The sequence below is a fragment of the Siniperca chuatsi genome, linkage group LG8, assembly GCF_020085105.1.
Source record: "Siniperca chuatsi isolate FFG_IHB_CAS linkage group LG8, ASM2008510v1, whole genome shotgun sequence".
NCBI lineage: Eukaryota > Metazoa > Chordata > Actinopteri > Centrarchiformes > Sinipercidae > Siniperca > Siniperca chuatsi.
Window position 1 is genome coordinate 18,024,247 of NC_058049.1, and position 15,427 is coordinate 18,039,673.

The 15,427-nt window shown below is 40.8% G+C and overlaps 1 protein-coding gene across 1 annotated transcript; it reads left to right on the forward strand.

Annotated features, from left to right (window-relative positions):
- Positions 1-1,943: 1,943 nt before the first annotated feature.
- On the forward strand, positions 1,944-15,045 carry LOC122880175 (alpha-1A adrenergic receptor-like). The gene is made up of 2 exons (XM_044205030.1): positions 1,944-4,465; positions 13,835-15,045. The coding sequence occupies exons 1-2, from the start codon at positions 3,493-3,495 to the stop codon at positions 14,398-14,400; spliced, it is 1,539 nt and encodes a 512-aa protein (XP_044060965.1). The 5' UTR covers positions 1,944-3,492; the 3' UTR covers positions 14,401-15,045.
- Positions 15,046-15,427: the final 382 nt, after the last annotated feature.

Genomic DNA, 15,427 nt, shown 5'->3' on the forward strand with positions numbered 1-15,427 from the left:
TGATATAATTCCAGGTGATTCATCTTTTAAGAAAGATGCTCATAATAACCGGGTGCTCTGGCATCTGTTGAAGGATTGAAAGACTGCGTGGGTGTCTAATGCCTAATCCTTTCTGAAGGAATGCTGCCACACTGTAAAACATTTAGGGATCTGGGGGTCTTATTGAGCTCTGAAGAACCTAAAGGTGCCTGAATGAATCCTATTCATTTACTGTTATTTAGTGTTATTTAAATCGCTTAGATGTTTTAAATTGACCTTCAAAGATCTTTTGGTAACCCAGAAACAGTGATGAGACCAAACTGTCAGCTAGCCAGCTATCTTTTTACTCAGGTTCAGTTTCACGAAGCTGGCTCACTCTTCCCAACAGACCAACTACTGACCAATCAGATCACTGGAAAAACAGAGTTATCATTCTCACAGAATCCTGAAAGGGACACTAGTACTGTCTTTACGAGAAAGTGGCAAGTTATAAAGAGCAATATTTATAGATCAGTTGAAAAGCTTAGCTGCTCCAGGTTTGTCTGGTTTCTGACAATAAATACGTAATGATGGTTAAAGCTGCATTTTAATTGCGCAAGGTTTCTTTCATTCCTGACAGGATTCCTGACAATGTCAATGCTTTTACACTCTTATTATATCACTGCAGCTCAGAATGACATGAGGCGACTTTGTGATGAAAATCTGAAATGAAAACTATCCCCTCTGTTGTCTTTTATTAGAAAAATAATTCACACAGCGTTAATTGGCTCCCCTGTTTATAAATGCAACATTTCAGTCGGACAGAGACATTAACTAGGGTGCTTTTCTTCTCTGATCTCCTCCCATATCTGCTTTGGCAGCAGAAACAGTCTTACATTACTTTTTTATGTGCATCACATAAAACAAATGCTCACTCTATACTAAAGACATATATAATAATTCCCACACTTTTTTATAGCGTTAAAACCCTACTTTTGATATTTGGCAATGATTTCTTCTTGTTTTAATCTAGTTGTGATTATATTCTTATATATTTCACCTCGTTGAATATCATTTTTTGCTGTCGCTATAACTGAATTTTCCCGCGGGTACATTTCATCTCCGATCATATAAAGTACTTCATTTATGGTTCTGATGATGTTGCTTGTAATTAACAACTCTGCCTGTTTCACATGAACGCACTCAAAGCTGGATTGGAAAACCAGAGTTAACTGAGCCAGTTGATCACATGCTTTGTGATAAAAGTTATCCAGGATCCCCGATGTTAGGCTCAGTGAAGGTAACCCCAAGAGAGCCAGACTAACTTTGCGACATAGGCCTCTGTGGAGTTTTCTTTTGAACAAACAACAGTTAAGTTTGTATAACAAAGTATTTTAAATCCCAAATTGTTTACAGCCATGTTTGCTAGCTTGCAGTCTTCCTCTTCACTGCCTTTGTTGGCGTACTACAGCATATCTTGGCGAGTTACCGCCACCTGTAGCTCAGTGGGATAGTGTGAAACCATTGGTTGGACTGTATACAGCATCACATGCATACAGGAGACAAACAAAACAGGGACCTACCCATAGAAAAACAGCTCCACAGTGCTACTAGAGGTCAAAAACTCCACAGGGAACCTTTAAGGGAAGGACATAATTGAGAGGAAGGTGGAGGTAAACACCATAATAAGATACATTCATTAATATTTGCCTTTTCTTTCTCTTTTAAGTCCATTTTTGTTTCCATTCCTGTGTTTTATTCATTTATTTATTTCAGAATTTAAGAACCTCTTGCCAATTAGCTTTCCAGGGCACCTTATAATAAGGAAAATAAATAAATGCTTTTACTTTCCCCTTTGCTCTTGATTTGGGTTCATTTTGTGTTTCTATGGAGACAGACACTATCAAGTCTTCTGAATATGCAAGAGGTAGAACCAGTTAAAGTTACATTTTATGATAATGCAGCTTTTATTAGGTAGGCCTACATCATCAATCATCAGCAACAGGTACATCTCAAAGAACAGCAGTTTTTACATAATGTCCAGTTCTGCACACCATAATTTACTACATTACTCATACAGGTATGGAAGAGTTAAAAACTTATCTTGATGAGCACAGTAGTGAAGTAATGTAAAAAGTAAAGAAAAAATAAGAAATAGAGAGTAAAGACCAAGGTTTTGCTTGGATAAAAAGCATGACACGTGAAAAAAAGAAACATCTTCCATCCAACAAGACTCTCTTTATAGAGAAGCTTAATATTATTACAAAAGAATGGAGAATGGTTTCTGAGAATAAACACACTAAATATGCTGATTTTAAACAAATCAGTTAAAATCGTTATAACCTGGTTCAAAAGATAACCTGAAGCTATAAACATACCTGGGAACAAGACAATGAAGTCAATGCAGAATAATACTATAAAGACTCTGTTATGTTTCTAACAAATAATAAGGACCACGAATAAAATGTGCAATCTGGTGGGTGAATAAAAAACACTTTAACTGAACTTTAAAGATTCTGTTTTGCGAGTATCTGTCCTCCACCAGTGTTACATCACGAGTAGTCAAAAAGCTCTTAAACAGGAGGAACATCAGTTTTAGGAATGTGTCTGAACTCAGCCCATTAAATCAGTCACTCCTCACTAACTGAGCTCATATCCAAAATGAGGTTACTTTGAGAAACTCCTGCATTTGACCAAAATAGGAGAGAAATAACTGTTATAGCAGATAAGATCGTATGTGATTTTGTTATCTACTTTTGAACTTAATCAATTTGACCTTTACGGCTTAACCTTTTAAGTTGAGTCCCTGAACATCCTAAATATTTTCGAGGACCACACATAAATGGAAACTGAGTAGCTCTTATTTGAAGGGTTATTTACGCTGAGACATATATGCTCAAGCATACCTTCGCGTTTAGAAATTCACTTATTTTCTACTGCCACTGAGGTATAGAGTCCGTAGGGTTTCCAAACTAAAAGCTGGCAACAACGTTGAAGTGGATTTGGCACAAAAGTCTTTCACTTATAATTGTCCAGTTAAGCGCCCTCCCACAGTGAGGAAAAAGAAATACAAGACACCAAAGAGTCGCTTCAGCTAAAACGCGGAATTCTCTACTCCATTCCGCACAGTTGCGTAAAATGATGCAAATATATGTTATGCGTTTTCTGTGGAGTCACGGCTCTTCATGTAATGATGCGTCATGCGCGCTTCATAGGCTAGTGTTTAGGTATGTTTGGTCAGTACATGGCAGAGCTGTGTGTGGTGCAGTGGAGGCAAGAGATGACTGCTGCCCCCCTCACTTGTACACTGAGCCCTCAGGAGAGTGGAGAGAGAAGGACTGCATGGGGACTGTACGGCTGCTCAGCGAACGATTTTTCTCAGCGCTGATTTGGAAACGAAATTGTAAACACGCAGTTAAACCATGCAGACTTAGGCCATTTAGACACTTGTTTAGTTTATGTTTAGTAAAGCTCTTTTGTGAGTTGCAGTTACAAGTGATCCGAAGCCTGCTATGGAGGACCTCTTGAGTCAAAATGAGTCTGAGCACTGACAATGTCACAAACTTGTGGAAAAATGGTTCCTCGGAACTCGACGGGACTCCGGGCGCGTCCTCCCAGGTCAACTTCACCAACAGCTCCGGGGGAAACAACAGGCAGCCCAGCGAGGTGGACCTCACCCGAGCTATCCCGCTCGGCTTGGTGCTGGGGGCTTTCATCGTGTTCGCCATCGCGGGTAACATCCTCGTCATCCTCTCGGTGGTGTGCAACAGACACCTGCGCACCCCGACGAACTACTTCATCATCAACCTGGCCATCGCCGACCTGCTGCTGAGCACCACGGTGCTGCCGGTGTCCGCCACTCTGGAGATCCTAGACTACTGGGTGTTCGGCAGGATCTTCTGTGATATCTGGGCGGCGGTGGATGTGCTGTGCTGCACCGCGTCCATCATGAGCCTGTGCGTAATATCCATCGACCGCTACATCGGAGTGAGCCACCCGCTGCAGTACCCGGGCATCGTGACGGAGAAGCGGGCTCTGCTGGCCATGCTCGGGGTGTGGGCGCTGTCGGTGGTCATCTCCATCGGACCTCTGTTCGGGTGGAAGCAGCCGCCGTCGCCGGACGACACGGTGTGCCCCATCACCGAGGAGCCGTTTTACGCGCTCTTCTCCTCGCTCGGCTCCTTCTACATCCCTCTCGTCGTTATTCTGGCCATGTACTGCCGGGTGTACATAGTCGCCAAACGGACCACTAAGAACCTGGAAGCCGGTGTGATGCGCGAGAGGATGAACTCCAGTGAGCTGACCCTCAGGATCCACAAGGGTTCTCAGGTGCAGGAGGAGCACGGCAGTTCAGTCACCGGCAAGGGCCGCGCACACCAAGCGAGAAGTTCCCTCACGGTGAAACTTCTGAAATTCTCCCGGGAGAAGAAAGCGGCAAAGACTTTAGGAGTTGTGGTCGGCATGTTTACGCTTTGCTGGCTGCCCTTCTTTCTCGCCTTACCCATAGGTAGGTTCAACGGGTCGTTCATAATGTGGTCTGTTATACTGTCATAAATGAAACTTATGTTAGGTCATTTACAAAAATACAACCCCCACCCATTTTCCTCACAACCCAAACTTCATGATATTCAGTTAATTAATTAGACTTGCAGAAAAGATACTGCAGCCATCTAAATGTATGTAGGAAGTTAAAAATGAGCCAGTTAAAGGCTGCTGCAGGCCTTATAAATCATATCTATAGCTGGCGCTGGGAAAGTCTCCTGGGTCGCATTCTACTCCTCTGAACTGTCACCAAACCTCTGAGTGTGCTTTGATATATTGTAGTGGTCATTTTATACTGCAGGAATAAAAAATAACATCACCCATATATTATTGCTGCATTCCATATATTGCCCAGTAGGAGTAGATCTATATTATTTATCTGACTTCTCAGCCTCTGTTTATGTAATTAAGTTAGTTTGCATCATATTTATTTATACAGATTTTAAATTTGGACCAACTGTATTCAATCCTGCACCATTCACTCTACAACACCAAAGCTATACTCACGTTGTAAATTCAGGACCCACAATGAGAAACACAAACGTGTTTTTAAAAGACTGAGAAGGAAGTCTTTACAAGCTTATCCAAACATTATTAGTGTTATGTTTGCATTATTCCCCGAGTCTCAGTTAATGTGTTGGTGCAACAAATACACTCCTTGAGCGTGCTAAGTGAAGAGTAGATGGCATCCTCCTGCTCTGGTCAGTTGATTCAGAGGCCTGTCGGGACTCCCTGATGCCACTGAGATTGGCAAGCATTCAACAGCCCGCTTTCATGGCTGTTTTAAAAAACTGCACAGGAAATTAAACTATATATTCTGTGGTGAAATGCTCATGCTGCGTTGTGGCAGGGAGATTGAGAAAACATTAAGCCTTTATTTAGTGATGGAGTCTGGACAAAAGGGCTCATTGTAGTCTGAACTACAAGCATGGCTGCTGATCGTTTGCCTGATTCCCTGACTGTCAGGGTATTGATCCTTTGTGACACTGTGGGTTATGGTTGCAGTGTGTGTGTATCGGCATGTGCCTGTGTGTGCATACATTTACTGTGGTCAGGGGCTTAGCACAAAATTCTGGACCCTGTACTCGGCTATTCATTCTAGTATCTTTGAAGGCTCACAAAGATACTGCATAGTCCCTTTTGTCCCCCCAGTCCTACACCCCTGACTGTGGTCATATTGGAATGTGTTTACGCCCCTGGCTTCAAGATGCAGCTCATCACATCCTCACATGGACACACACATTACTACCTGGTGCAGGATCACTATGCAGGGTCACATAGCGGGGATTATTTCGCCTCAAGACATTCGTAGATACCAAAAGCAACAAGTAACAAATGTAATTTTCCAAAGTTCAGATTTCTAGTTCTGAGAGGCTTCAGAGAGCAGATACGGCAGGATTTGAGGTTCAGGAGGGGCCTGTTTATGTAACACTAATCAACAAACTGCCAAGAAACCCCAGAGGGTGCGTTTCTCTGTACAGTCTCTGGTGCAGCATACTGATACATTGTGACAAAGCACCATACAACCTTATTTCATGCAAATCTTTAACTAGCCTCAGAGATGCATGAAGGAAAAGTATACAAACAAGTCCAGCAGTCTTCTGGTGGAGAATTCCACATAATGCATCTGCTATACATCCACTGTGTCAAAGCAGGACACTGAAACTGTTCTCTTCCCAACATTTGAGCCTCCTTTATTTCCAAAAGGAGATTTGCGGGAGACGTTGTTTTTCAATTTAAGTTTGTGCCTCTGCTCTCTTGTGTGACTCTCGTCTGGACTTCAGTACTAGAAGTCTGAGAGGGCAGCGGTGCTGCCTGAGTGTTGCTCCCTGAGTGTTCATTAGCCTCCACCCACAGAGTGGGATTTCCTGTCTCACACTTGTTATTACCCTGCTACTTCCTCTGCACACTGTCACTGATATGTAACGTATGAGGGGGTTTCTGGTTGGGGGTGTGTGCGTGTGTGTGCGCTGGTGACAGTGGATGGCACGAGTGTTTTGTTTGTGTGAAGGGGTGCTGAGAAATGTATGCGTGTTTATGTACATGTATGTTTTGAGAGTCAATGTGGCTGCAGCTGCTTCTCTCTCCTCTATCGCCGCTGATTTTTAAAGAACTAAAAGCCTGCAGAGATTAAACTGAGGCTGCATGCTGCCAGCCACAGTGACCTCTGACCCCTAAAGTCTCAACCTGTGAACATATGCAGCTTAAAGAAACTCTCTTCTTTACAACTGATCCAACCTATCTGATTCAAATTCTGTAAATACCTTGTTTTTGTTTTTGTACATAAATGGCAAGCATGCAGGTACCAGTCCACTTTCAGTCGTTCCTTTTCAGTGTCTCCTTTTACGCCTTTAACTTGGAAAAAGTAAGGTATACAGACTTCAAGATTATAAACAGTACATCAAAGTTTTTAAGTTAGTGTTACTCCAGGCAAGCTTCCTTGGACAAAAAGCAGCCCAAAACTTCCCACACACTCACTGTGCGCTGCCTAACTTAGCTTGTTTGTCAGTAAGGGTGACATATCTAAACCTAAAGTTATTTCATAACACATTCTTGTATCACAATATGAAAAAATGACACCAAAACATCGTAATTACAAAATAATAATCAGAGACAAGTGAAGATATTCAGCAAACAAGGCTTTTTAATGGGCCAGACGCAATGAAAGCAGCCACAGTTTCACAAAAATGCTTACAGATCTTCTATTTGACGGAGCAGATTTATGTTTGATAACAACAATGTATTTTCATTGACACTCTGTCACCTTTCAAACTGCACCTGTCCCACCAGCAGGTATCTATTACAACAGTATGTTGAGCAGCTAAACATCGTTCAAAATTCTAGTCCACATAACAAAGTTTCCAAACATAAAATGTATTTCTGCTGACTGACTGGAAATGTTTATGGAATTATGCAAAAGATATTTAAATATTTCAATTCGTTATACAGTTACAGAGCAGTCATAAAAAATATAATTTAGGTCAGAATACTTTTTTATGACTAATATTGTATTGATTAAAAGAAACAGAATAAATTAATTGATTGATTAAAAAATAGATTAGGTTTACAGTACTTACTATAAGCACATTATTGCTTCAAAAAACACCAGATAAAGCACGCGATGAGTAAAGACTCTAGAGAGCTGAAAACAAATATACAGGAAGATGCATGTATACAGAAAACATACAGCTGGGGCTGCAACACGTTTTCATTATTGATTATTCTGCCAGTTGTTTTCTAGATTCATTGATTAATCGTTTGCTCTATAAAATGTCAGGAAAAAGTGAGAAATGCCCACGGTGATGTCTTCATATTGCTTTTTTTGTTAAAAATATTCAGTTTACTATGATGTAAGCAGTACAATTTAGAAGCTGAAACCAGTGAATGTTTTGGCAATTTTGCTTGAAAAATGATGATTAATTGATGATTAATTAACGGTTAATTGATTATCAAAATGTATTTCCTGTCCATCGACTAATCATTTAATTGACTCATTGTTTAAGTTCTACATACAGGTTAACAAAGCCAAGATAAGGAAACATAAACATAGAACTAATATAAGCATTAAAGAATAGTAATAAAGTGTTGGAAAATGTTTTAACTTTTAAAACATGGAGAACACAGAACATTCAGTGGAGGGACTCGTCTACATTTAGGTGTTTCAATGAGCTGTTTTCTCTTATTCGCCGCTCCCAACTCAGCCAAAGAGAAATCATCCTCAGGGGATACTCGTGTTATTTCATTGTCCCACGGCTCTTTAACACCCAGCGCAGGCACTAATGTCCTGTGAAGGCCCCGCAAATAGCAATTGGTGCAAGCAGCGTGCCCAAACCAACACTTTGGGGTGTTAACTAATTGTTTCCATGTATATGTGTTATTGGAAGAGATACTGCATCTGTGTGCATTTCACACGTGTGTGTATATTTTTGTTTTTTGTTACATGAGCAGGCCGGCCCCTGTGCTCGGGGTAATTGAAATGGTTTTTGAAGGGGATAGGGAAAATAATGCGAGTGCTAAGTGTCAAAGCGATGAACAAGAAAGGAGGGGGCAGAGCTGAGCTGGAGGGGCCACGGGGCAGCAGGGGTGAAAGTGAGGGTCCCTGGGATGTCAACCCAATTTTCCAGAAATGGCTTCATGCTATGGTTTCATTGAAAGCAATCTGCGAGGGCAATAACACTTCTGTCCTTTTAGATCAAGATGTATTAATCATATTTGTGGATGTGTTATGAAACAGGATGTGTGAGTTTTTGGAGAGCAGATTGTGTGTGTGTGTGTGTGTGTGTGTGTGTGTGTGTGTGTGTGTGTGTGTGTGTGTGCGCGCTCTACATGGCACAGAATAGGCATAGCTTCTTCCAATTAGTCAGAATAACAGGATGCTTTGTTTTGTTGAGATGTTCCTGTGTTTCATAGTGAGATGTGTGTGCGTGTGCCTGTCCTCAGGAAGGAGGTGCAAACATTTTTCTTAACAGAAGGGGTGAAACCACCAACAATAACCCTCCCACGATTATCTATATACTATTGTCTTACAGCCGAGCCCTCGCATCCTCTGCCGTTAATACTATAGCCTATCAACATAAACACTCTTCAAGGAACAAAAATTGACCAAGTTCACACAAAACTTAAACACACAAACATGTACCATATCTGGCTACAGGAAGATCTGTTGTCAGCCAGATTTCTTTCTGTGTTTCCTACACTTTTATCCTGCTTGATGCTGGCAGTGTTCCAACTTTTAGTCTCTATTGGGGCCTCTAGATGTTTAGGTGGCCCTTCCTGGGAGCCAGACAAAGCCACATACCTGCGTGTTTGCCCTTGCAGATGCCACTGTATGTTATAGCCCATCTGAGAGGCTTCTAAATGAAATTCAGATTCACAGTACATGTACAGTATTTCTTCTCAAGCATCTCAACTATTGACTAAACCAAGATATTTCATGGGTTTCCTCACTAAATCTGCCACTGAATATGCCCATTTCACCCAAACATACATGTCCATCAGTTTGTTATGTACGGTGGCCGACAAGGGCAAACGCACTGCAGCTTAAGAAAACACATGCAAATAGACAAAACACAAGCAAATTAAGAAAACATCTTCATTAATGTGGCAACACAACGCATTTCAAAAACACACTGCAAATACACACACCACCACCAAATCCACAAAACGACAACGGAAGTGTTTCCAGAGGACACTTAAAAGGTTTGTGACTCATGAAGTCGGGTCCATATCATCCGTTCATTGTTTTTCGGTTATTTTGTTTTGTAGGCTACTGTTTCTCCACTTTGCGCAGTCTGATCTGCAGTGTGCACTTACCTCGCAGGAGCACGAAGATTCAAAGAAAAAGTGTGTAAAGCATTTTGTAAACTGAAATTTACAGTAAATTTGAAGGAATATGAAAAAAAATGTTGGAAAACTACTGTTAATCAGAAATAATAACCAGGTTCATCAGTGATGACAGATGGACTGTCTAAAGTGTGTGTTTCTGGTCTAATAATAACCTATATGATTATCATGCAGGCTACATGCCGTCTGTCAACACTGGTGGTAGGATAGTGAAGGTTAATATCTGTCATAAACACTAAATCTCACAAATGATTAAAATTACTGACAGAATTCCACTTTTTTTCTCTGCAAGATCTCGCGAGGTGCAGCGGTCACAAACCGTGGCAACAACAAGCGTGTCCAAGCCGTGTTCAGCACTTTTTAGTGACCTCTGAAAAACACTTCCGTTGTCGTTGTGTGTATTTGCAGCATATTTTTTCAAAATGCTGTTTATGTGTTGTCAAATTGACGTTTTCTTAATTTGCTTGTGTTTTGTCTATTTGCATGTGCTGTCTTAAGTTGCAGTGCGTTTGCCCTTGTCAGCCACCGTAGTGATGTAAAAGGAAAAAAAGAAAAGCAAGAAACAGATAGGTAACATAAATTTGTCATGGCATGGAATAAAGCTGAAAAAATTATTGAAAAAAAGAAACATTTCGACAGAAAATGATAACTGATTAATCATTAAAGTAAATTTTCAAGTATAAATGGCAAAACATTCTGTTGTACCAGGTTCCAGTGTGAGAATTTGCTACTTTTGTCTGTATTAGATCATTGTAAAATGAATATATTTTGGTTTTTGGTAAAACGGACAATGTGAAAGTATCACCTTGGGATGTGGTAAATTTTGATGGACATTTTTCACTATTTTCAGACTATTAATTGAGAAAATAATTGTCAGATTAATGGATTATGGAAAAAATACTTAGTTGCAGGTCTAGCACAGAGCACAGAAATATTTATTAATGATTTAACAAACATAAAACATTTGTTGGGACATGTGGGATCTCGGTATGCTAGCATCAAACAGCTTTCTGCTCAATTACATTGCAATTACTGTTTACTATACTAGTAATACAATTATCTAGTATTTGTTGATTAATTGATCAATCAACATACAGTAAACTTCACTGATTAGCTCAATATTGTTCATTTATCATGTTTAAAATACAAAACATTTGGTGGTTAGAGCGCTAAGCTCAGCTTGTTTCTTTCTTTCACTGGGTTTTCTTTCATTGTGATCTGCTAGACAAGAATAAGACTTGTGATGCAGGCAGTTATCAATATTTGAAACCATCTACTATCAAAGAAAGATGGAAGGAGAGAGAGACAGGGAGAGAAATGAAAGAATGACCAAGATTTCATTTCCCTCCATTGTACTCTGTATCCCAATCACAGGCATAACTCACATGGTTATGTAATCACATTTAAGTGGCCGTCAAGAAGCGAAAATAGCATGTGAAAATACCAGCCACTATAAAAAGAGAAACCATTTATCTACAATACAGGAGGCCAAGACACACACACAAACACTGCTTGTAGTGCTGTCATTTAGGAGCCACTGAGTTAAATGAAAGTTGGAAGTGACGTTTCCTCATAATCACATTGTGTGTGTGTGTGTGTGTGTGGGGGGTCAAGTTTGCACAGTTGCAGGTATGCGCACAGGTTTTGTGGCATCAAACCAAAAACTTGATGTTGGAAACTTGGATGTTTTTGATATTTATAACTCATTAAGTGGACACAACTCCCTTCAGGCTGTTATCGTTATTTGCAGCCAACAATACATTGCACCCCTTGGCTGTGTACTATATAATGTATCTTGTACCGGTTAAAGTAATTGTTAAAGCTGTTGGTCTGATATTCATGAAGAAGCAAGCTGAGGTGTCTGTCTGTGTGCCTGTAATATCTTACCATAGGTAATTTCACACTTGAAAGCCTGAGATTATAGTGCATCCTCAGTCTCTCCAGGAATGTGTTATTAATTTAGGAATGTGGGTGTAAAGAAACACAGTTTTACTCACATCTGCCCACACAGACAAACACACAAAGTCTTTCTTTCTTTCACACTAATCTCTCACTTGCTGTGCTTATGATTTCCCTGTTACCCCTCGCACCTCGTTAGCTTGTATGATATTCTTCCTCTATTTAAGCTTGGCCATAGGAGGAGAAAAGGCACCACAAGGATAGATTAATGCAGTTTAACATGGCCCAAACTCACTCATCAGCATACATGACAAAGCTGCTTCAGAACCTTTTGTAATGCTGTCATTAGGATTGCCTCTAATTGTGGAACAAAGTCTTGTTGAGTCTTACCTCCCCAAATGTGTACCTGTACAAATATTTTGCACCAACAACGCTACTTGACACATCTGCAGGAACGAAAAAGTGAAAGCATGTTGTGGTAGCATAACCTCCATAACCTCTCAGAGAAAAGGTGCCATTTCATTTCAACTCAAATGTCTACCCTTTGCTCGAAGCGAAGCATCTCTCCCACATTTATCTAAAAGGAAATTCAGGGTCATCCCACTCTGTCTGTATTCTTATGAAAGTCCACCAGATGAACTGTGACAGAGTTTTTGAAAAGGAAGCACAAGGTCTTTCTTTAGTGATAAATAACATGCAGAATTGGGTGCCCTCTCTGCTCTTCTGCTTCACATCCTGTCTGTAGGCAGTCTGACTGTAAAACCCTGTTATTCTTAGTCAATGCTTCCACCTACTGGGCAAAATATAACCTGCAGTCACAGAGAGGATCAACAAATCCCAAGGTAAGACAAACAAAGTCTCAGTGTATTACAAGCAGGGATGCACTGATCCAATACTGCCCTGATAAGCCAATCAGATATCGGCCGTGATGTAACCAATCCACATTAAATACAGTTTCTTCATCAATGTCTTTTCAAAAATGATTGTTTCCAATATCAGTTACATTCATTCAGTCACAGTAGTTTTTAGTGCTACAGCAATTCCTGGCCTCATGACTTCCACACAGTAAGAGATACAAACTTGAGAAAATGAGAGAACTGGTATCGCATTGTCACTCAGATATTGGTATTGGTATTGGGAGAGGAAAATCCCAAATTGAGAGTTATCTTCCCCCTTTAGTAGCTTTATGATTAGAAAAAAAACTCTTTCCAATGAGTGAAATATTGAAACAAGACTCTATCCATTCCATCCAATGGAAATATGTCTCGTGCATCATAATATACACATTTCCCCCAAAATTCTGCCCGACATACACTATTTGGTATCTTTGGAAATTTTGGGATCTCCACTAGAAGTAGAAGTTGAGAGTTGTGCGTTTGTAATGACAGGTCTACCAGCAGAGTTTGATCAATGTCGAGTTTGACATTTTTGGAAATACCTTTATTCACTGTCTTTCCTAGAGTTAGATGAGAAGATCCATACAACTCTCATGTCTGTGCGTTAATTACGGAGATGGAGGTGATTAGCTTAGCTTAGCATAGACTGAAAGCAGAGGGAAGTGGAAGTGGAGTATCTGCTGGTTGCCTGGCAACCCTAAGAAACACCAATCCCCCTAAAATCACAAGTTAATCGCCTTATGGCTCTAGCTTCATACTTAATTCACCGACATGAGAGTGGAATTGATCTTCTCATCAAAATGTTGATAACAATTGGTGGATCCAAGTCAACAATCATTTTTCCCAAACTGTTATTATAATCCTTTAAAGCCTCATCTTTAGTATTTCTCTTTAATTAACATGAATGAGTTTAACACTTAAAAACTCAGCTAATCTGCTTTATCTGCACTGTGTGGGTGTGGTTTGATCAGATTTGATTGACAGTTCTGACAACATTGGCAACAACCCCACAACTGTCCACTGAGGCCTAAAATATAAACATGAAATAACCAAAACTGTTCCAATTTTGTCAGAAGGATCCCATCGTTCATAGTAAGGAGCTGTTTGAGAAAAAGGTTTCCAATGCCTTTAAGGGGTTAATTTGAGGTTTCTGTGCAAAACGATTATTCTTTTGCCATCTATTCTTCTGTTTCCAGGGTCTTTTAATGTGAACTTGCGTCCACCTGATGTCCTCTTCAAAGTAATCTTCTGGCTGGGCTACTTCAACAGCTGCCTGAACCCCATCATCTACCCCTGCTACAACCGTGAGTTCAAGCTGGCCTTCATTCGCATCCTAAGATGCCAGTGTCACCAGCGTAAACGTCCCGGCTGGAGGGCATACAATTACCGTTCCTCCAACTTCAGCTCCTCTGGACACTCACGCAAAGGCTCAGCGGATCACAACTCCAGCTGCTTGAACGGCAGCCAGCGTACTCTGCCATCCTCAGCCAGTCCGAGCCCCAGCTACCTGAGCAAGGGTCTCCCACCTTGCCCCGAAGGGGAAACATTATACATCTGGGGGGCCACCACCCCAACTCCCTCCACACCCAATCTGCTGCCTGGCAGCCCCACAGACTGCCAGCAAGTAGCTCTGAGAGGGGAGGTAAGAGGAGGGAAACCAGCTGAGGAGACAACTGGTGGTGTCTTCGCTTTCTCCTTTGGGAAGAATCGAGACAAGGGAGGGATCAACAAAGACAGCATTGTGCCTGATGACAAGGTGTGACTGCTGAGTCTTACTGAGACGTGACTTGTTTATTCCTTATAGGGATTAAAGTCACAAACAGAGCGTGGATGTAGGATTTCACAGGTTTGATGGATTCACTGTACATGGTCCCATGATCATTCATCAGTCAGTGGACTGTCATTGTCATTAGTGGTGAATGTAAGGTGAAGATAACTGAGTATTGATTATGCTGCTGTATCAGAGGTATTTTGTACTATTTTACTGTATCTGTGGTTGACATAAACAGGAAGGTTTCTTTTAATGGACAGTAAAGTGACAAAATCACAGTTTGCCGCCCTCTTTGGGACTGGAAAGAAACCAGTGCATGCATTTTGATTAAACAAAAAGACATTCTGAGGAAAAAGGACACATTTTCAGAAAAGAGTCGTACTCAACACAGCCTTCTCTTCAACCCATGTCTGCCCTGTAAAAAGACTGAACATGACAAAGAACCTGACTCGTGTAAAGTGTGTGATGCCTACTTGATATCTTCGTGGTATGTTGTGGAAATAAAGTATAACCTGGTTTATCTGCTGTGCGCACAATCATCAGATAGCTTGTTTGTATGTTTGATGTTCAAAAAGTTCTGAATATCAATATTAGAAATGTGATCGATACATGAATAAACATAGAATGTTGCTCAAATGCTGCTTGGAGGCAAACTCTCTGTGTAACTCTACTTTCTGGATGTGAAAATAACTTGCACCATTATAATATATATCGTCAGAGATGTTAAAGTCAATCTGATGACAAAAGACCAGCGATGGGTGTTATTTGTTTTAAGTGGGGGTGTGTCCTGAGTAAAGAGAGGGACTCAGTTTTGAGTATTTGAAGTACAGAGAAGAGATAAATACGAGGGTTAGTTGCTTATATAGACAGGGAACTTCGATCACGACTCAGCCATGAGACATCTTACTGTATATGCCTACCTGTTCACTTACCTCATGGCCCACTTACTTCTGGTACATGCCAGTTAATCATTTACTCCTGATGGGTTTTGTTTGGGCAGTTGATCAATACTGGACAT